The sequence below is a fragment of the Copidosoma floridanum genome, unplaced genomic scaffold, assembly GCF_036245765.1.
Source record: "Copidosoma floridanum isolate Cflo_tuat_1 unplaced genomic scaffold, Cflo_Japanese_pri ptg000025l, whole genome shotgun sequence".
Lineage (NCBI taxonomy): Eukaryota > Metazoa > Arthropoda > Insecta > Hymenoptera > Encyrtidae > Copidosoma > Copidosoma floridanum.
In genome coordinates, this window is record NW_028321902.1 from 809,826 (window position 1) to 816,566 (window position 6,741).

General features: G+C 36.2%; 1 protein-coding gene across 1 annotated transcript; it reads left to right on the top strand.

The window, feature by feature from the left end:
- Positions 1 to 2,820: 2,820 nt before the first annotated feature.
- Positions 2,821 to 6,113, top strand: LOC149373881 (uncharacterized). Its single transcript, XM_089595319.1, has 6 exons — positions 2,821 to 3,096; positions 3,168 to 3,369; positions 3,428 to 3,657; positions 3,731 to 4,176; positions 4,952 to 5,321; positions 5,424 to 6,113. The coding sequence occupies exons 1-6, from the start codon at positions 3,035 to 3,037 to the stop codon at positions 5,959 to 5,961; spliced, it is 1,848 nt and encodes a 615-aa protein (XP_089451445.1). The 5' UTR covers positions 2,821 to 3,034; the 3' UTR covers positions 5,962 to 6,113.
- Positions 6,114 to 6,741: the final 628 nt, after the last annotated feature.

Genomic DNA, 6,741 nt, shown 5'->3' on the forward strand with positions numbered 1-6,741 from the left:
TCGGAAGAGGTACGCAGTACAAATTTGCATATAATACATCCAACGTGCAAAAGTTGAAAAAGCATGTGTCAAGGTGCGTTTCCCCCCAACCGAAGACAAGTTTTTTTTTAATTTAACTACACCAAATAAATCAGGACCATATTTCCTCAATAAAAAAAAGGCTATATACCTTATTTTCATCAACCACCTCTAATGTCACACCTGTGGCGTTCCTCAGTTGGTCCGTACTCGTTTAATAAATACGTATATACCTAACTGTCAAACGTTAATTAGTATGCTTATTAATTCGCTTAATATGCGTGAAAAAAAAGAATTTAATGCCAAGAAAATTGATAAACATTCTCTTAAAGTAAAAATAAAAAAAAAAAGACAAAAGTCGGCAAGAGTTAGGTCCAGGTGTCTACGTATAGACACAAGGATTACTAACTCCTGCACCTTCAAGCTGGTCAAGACGACAGAGATACAGTTAACCGGTCCTCGAAACGAACACATCACAGGCGAAACGAAGAGCCCCGAACGGTCACCCATCCAAGTACTAACCGCAGCAAATGATGCTTAACTCCGGAGACCGGCGGAACTGCATTTCTATAATCGAGCCACCGAGAAGGTATTTGTTCGCTGATATTTTTGAAAGTAACAACGCCTTGGCTATGCGTTGACGAAGCCTCTGTTTTTCTCTCCCCCCCCTCCTCCCACATCGTTTCTATCGTTATCTCTTCGGTTGGTCGTCGATAATTAGATGTACATTAGGCTTCGCTTAGATGGAGCTTTCGCGGCTGAGATTTGAAAAAAAATAAAATTATAATTTCAAGTCCACGTGAGTTTAACCATAAGTTTGTACCGGAAAATAAGGCCATTTGTTGCGTACAATGCCATTTCTTTCAGTATTTTATAGTTGACATTTTAGTAAGGCAAAAGTATTCGTGATAAAAACGTATACGTATAGCGTTGCCATGAAAAGTAATGTACAAAATTCATTAATCATTGAAAAATGTAACTATATAGTTGTCTACTCAATTGATAGTTACAGATATTTGTTACAAAACTATTGCATTAAAAAAAAAATAGTTATTTTTATCGATAATTGTAAGCGAATTAAAACGTATCTTACTGCAGAGTAAGTCATTTCATTCATAACTGCGATAATTTATAAACCGTATGTCAATGCCTATCTAGATGATAAAATATCAGATTTTACTGTAACGTTCAATTTTTGTTTATTTTACAGTTACACTTAAATTAAAATATGGCAAATATAAACAAGGTAAATGTCCCTACTTGTGGAATGTGTCCCTATTCATGGAATATGAAAATTTATGTATTTGTTGTACAACTAACTTGATTAAAAAATTGTGGTAGTTACCGCTATGACTCTATTTTCAGTTTAATAAAAAATAAAAATAAGTAAAAATTTGAACACGTCACAAATTTAGTGTTTTCATCATTTAAAAGAGAGAAGCGAAGCTTATCGTGTTGTCACACATACATATATATATATATAACAATGTATTCAAGTGTGAAAAAAACAATAATTTATAACTAAATGTAGTTAATAAAGTAGTTGAATAATTATTGGAATATGATATTTTAAATACTTTACAATAAGCGTTAATTTCTCGAATCTTTTGCACTTATCTGCCGGAAAATATTTTTACACAAGAATGTGTGGTTAATATCATAAAAAAATAGAGACTGAATTATTTTTTAATTATAGTTGATACTAAATCATTAGTGAATAAAAAGATTTCAATTAAATTCAAAAATTTTTATTTGCACGGTTTTGAAAAGTAATCTTTTTGCCTCATACTTAGAAAAGTAGCTTTTTCATTTATATGCTTCGAAAAGTAGCTTTCTTTCGTTATAAGGCCGACAACTTATGCTTGGCAACGCATAACTGTGGATCTCACTACTTTTTTCGAACAAAATAAGGAAAAAACTTTTAAACTTTTTTCACAGGTAATTTTCATCCAAGATTAACCCATTAGACTTTGAATTCAAGTTTAGCGAAAGAATATACATCCAGTAAATGCTGGTTAGTTCTTGTCAATTTTTAGTGATCGTATGTTATCAATATGTCTCTGTTTACTGGCGACAAAACTAAAGATACAAAGACAATTTTTTTCTAACCCCGTAACGGAGTATTAAATTTCAACAAACAATGGACGTAGATCAAGTCACGTGAGAGTTTTATCCGACAGAATATTTGATTCATACTTACGTTTAACTTTTACATAGCTTTTTTACTTTGACGAGCATCAACACCCATACATGAACTAAACAAAGCACCACACAGATGCGAAAACTTTCCAAGTTGGAGCTATTTTTTTTTTTTTTTTTTTTTATATTATAGTGCTCTACGTCCGGCTCCTTTTTAATAAGGGCACTACTATGGGCACTTAGCACTTAGGAGAAGGAAGGGAAGAGGGATGGGAGGCCTCCCATCACTGGGAGGGGGGTAGGGGGAATTAGGCAAATTTGCTGCGAGAAGGTCGCCTAAACCCTCCTCGAGGAGCATTGCGTGGTGAAAAAGCACATGTGAAAGACACAGAGGTACTTTGCCCATAAAAGTCGCACTGGCCGGGAATTGAACCACGGTCTCCCGCGTGCCAATCCACGACCTAGCCGACCGAGCCACCGCGCGCTCCAAGTTGGAGCTAATTTTGGGGTGTGCATCTGCAATGGGCTTAATGGTGGTAGTGTAATGGTTTCACAGAACTATGACTGTGTATGCATTTATATAGATATAGTTCTTTGAAAATTTTACCAGGGCACACTAAGTATTTAGTGTCGGAACCGGACTTGTGATGATAGGAGGAGCGACTGTAGTTACTTTCAAGCGTGAATCATTGATGTTAAGTAGGTATACGCTTTTCGGGTTTCCTCAATGTGCACAGTACTACTGTTGGCTGCAGTTGCGTTATTGACTCGTACTCAAAAGCAACAGAAAAATCGTCTCGAGTTGAGTAGTTCAAGTTACGGAGGTTTATTGTCACATCGGTACAAGTACAACAAATCAGAAAAAGTGTAAGAAACCATGAGTCTTCATGAAGCCATTAGTTGCGACGACGTCGCAAGAGTTCACAAAATCCTGGGACGGTACGATTTTTCCTCGCTGAGCAAAGGTCGCGTAAAATCATTTTTACCTCACGTATACGTCCACATTTCAGAGACGCGTCTTCCATTAATGACGGGGATCCCAAATTCTACACGCCACTGATGTACCTGATACAGTGCCATTCTGTAAATCTCACCTCGCTTGATAACGTACTGGCGATATTTAAACTACTCACAGACTACGGAGCAGACGTGAACGTGCGAGGGGGACACGACCTTAATTCGGCGCTGATTTTGGCTGTTCAATTAAAAATGGTGAGTTTTGGATCTGAGTTTCGCTTGGAAAAATCTTGACCATCTCTGAATCCCGAAGATCGTCTTCGCGAGGCTCCTGTTGGAAGCTGGTGCCGATCCCAACATCAAAAACAAGAGTGACCGCACGGCCCTGCACTACGCAGTGAATAGTGACGACGGAAGAATTACGGAGCTGTTGTTGAATCACGGGGCGGATACCGATGTTTTCGACTTCCAAGGCAACACGCCTTTGGACACTGCCGTTACAAGCTGCAGCATAATTTCTGCAGAGAAGCTCATAGAATCTGGGTAAGCGTATTATTTTTGCATGTAGCCTGTAAGTAGATCAAGGGTGCCCATTTCATTAATTTCCTTTTACTAGTGCCGAGAGCGGAAATGTCTACAAACTGTTGCTCCGAGCGTGCACTGATGTATCATGCCAAATGGATAAGCACGAGTACAAAAAGTTCGTTGCAAAGTTGTTGGATAATGGAAGGAAAATGGATGAGAACTTTTCGCTCCGAGCTCTGCTGTACCACGCAGTTGGCGAAAAGCACGAAAATCGCCACTACTGGGAAAAGTGCTTTATCCTCGAGTTTCTGAACGAGCGGGGCGTTTATGTCAATGGCGACGCGGGTGACTCGGAACTCCATTTGGCTGTCCGCGAGACAAATTTCACGAGAGTTGAGGCTCTTCTTCTGTCAGGAGCTGATGTCAACCTTAAAAATGTCTACGGTGAGGCACCGCTGCACTTACTACTCAAGGATAAAGAACCAAACCGCGACAAGGAGCTACAAGAAAATATTGCTAGATTGCTTATTGCGTACGGTGAGTCGAAGGATATGGACTTTTAAATCGACTCAAACATGGATATCTCGTTGTTATTACTTTTTTTTTGCATGTTATTTTTTAACAAAGTTATTTTACTAAAAAAGAAAATTTTACTTAAAATGATTTCTTGACCTAAAAAATTTACGGGACATGATCAAAATGGTAAAAAATTCATTATTAATTGAAAAATAGCTAAATATTAATAAAATTTTTGTAGAACCAAAACAGAAAATGTATGCAAGCACTTATAAAAATTAATTTCCGCCTTTATACTTGAAATTAGGCATCAAAAAAATAAAGGTTTAATTGTAAAACAGTTTTTTGTTGTTGTTAACATGCTGATAGCTTCGGTGCTCAAACTTATCCTTATTAGGAATAGAAAAACCAGGAACTGATATTTTTTTTGTTTTTATTTATTCTTTAATCAAAGAACTCGTCTATAATATCATAAATACCACCAAAATTCTGATTTAATACCGTCATAATCTTTTTTTACACAAAATTGCTCGAGTGACTTTATTGGAAATTAGTAAATTTTTAATCAATTAGTTTCCAATACACAAAACCATAAATTAATAAGAGAACGTATGTTTGCATTAAATTATTTTTAATGCTAAATTCATTATTTCATTGGTTAAATTATGAGGGGCTTATTTTATAAGTATTGTGATGGTCACGTTGTTGTGTATATATGCCTGCCAGTTTTAGTATTATATACCTATTTGAAATGATACTATACCAATAAATAAAATAATATACTTTTGTTTTATAGGAACGGATTTGGGCTCGCACAACTACATAAATGAGACACCATTTTTTTTAGCTACGAAAAATTGCAACAACGTAATAAACCTAATGCTGGCAAAAATCACCGGAGTCAACGAGACAACACTCAACAGGACATATACAAAAAATCGTTTGTTAGCCCCTTTTTATAAGGACGAGCCCAAACTGTACGAACTCATAGTATCCATCAATTTGGGGTATGAGCAGGTCGTCGATCGCCTGCTCAACATGAGTTTCATCCAAGAGGCAAGTAAAACTCGTTGCCGAGATTTCAACGAAGCGCTGAAAGAAGCTGTCAAATCGAACCATTACCGTATCGTCAAGATGCTCTTCGAGGCTGGATTTCGGACAGACGAGTTAGTCATTCAATTATACTTAAAAAAATCATAAAATTCATACCACGCCTAAATTAACATCGCCACTTTTTTTTTCTTTTTTTTTTTTTTTGTTGTCAACAGACGCTACAACCACGTTCTACATCAACTCACTTATCGGCCTATCAATGTTGGAATTAGAATGAAAATGGAGTGCTTGTTCTGGGAATTTCAAGACATCGCGACTGTTAATCTATTGCTGGTCGATACTCTCCAAAGCATTGGGGGATGGCCAACCGCAGATACGTTCCAAAAACTGTTTGTCTTTTATTACATGATAAACTCACGGTTTGTGGGTTCAAACGCTGATTTGATCCCGATGAAAGGACGGTTGAACTCGACCCACTTATCGTGTATCATCTCGGATTGCAACGAAAAACTGGACGAACTCAAGGAAATCAAGGCAGGCGAAAAATCGATGTTCGACATCCTCACGATGCCGCTGGATGCGTTGGCAGGCTCATTCAATAACGAGGATTGCCTGAAAGGTTGCACCGACTTACTCTTGTCGCTTGAAGAAAAAGTGGAACTTGAATATCACGAGTATGCGTTGGTAACTCATATTGAACTAGCAATGGAGAAGATGAGGGTATTGCGTGCGGCAAGAGATAATCTAAAATAAGCATTTCAAGGTATCTTAGAGAAAATCAATTACGTAAGTTTGGATGATCATATCATGTTGAATATTTTTGCTCATTTGGATGTCAGAGAATTGAAAAAAATCGCGTTAATCAGTTGATTTGAAAAATTTTCAATCATCAGATTTTACCGGCTTGCCGTGTATAAAATAAATTAAATAGTTGGTGAAACAACTAAAAGATTTTGATTGTTCAACGAATGACCGAACAAAAACTTTGAATTTTTATTTTGTTGATTTTTTTGCGTTTTTGTTCCACTATGATTAGTAAATGTCAAATTAAAAAAAAAAAATCTTTATTCCATAAAACTTTTAAGTAGTACTTAGGCACTTATGTGAGATGTCGCGCTTACTTTAATTAATAGTTATTCAGTTTATATTAAAAAAGTACAATTGGATTATTTAGGTTACTGATATATTTTTCTCAAATGATCTGCGAAACCACTAAGAAACTAGTCATGTAATAAATGCACATTTACTCGAAAGTACAGTTTTTTTTAACGCAAAATCCTCTTTGTAACTTTATTAACTGTCTACTGTTTGTTTGTATTATATTGTCAAATAAAAAATTTTTTCAACAGTTTGCCTACTTGATTATTTTTAGCCATGTTTTTTCTTAAACCCAACAAATTTTAACAATTTTTCCGTTTTCGCTGGTAAATGGAGGAAAAAAACATGCAGGAACAATTATAAATTGATGCTCCCATTGTTGAATTAACCATTCGAGGGACAAACGAGAGAATCAAAAAACAAGTAATAAAAAGC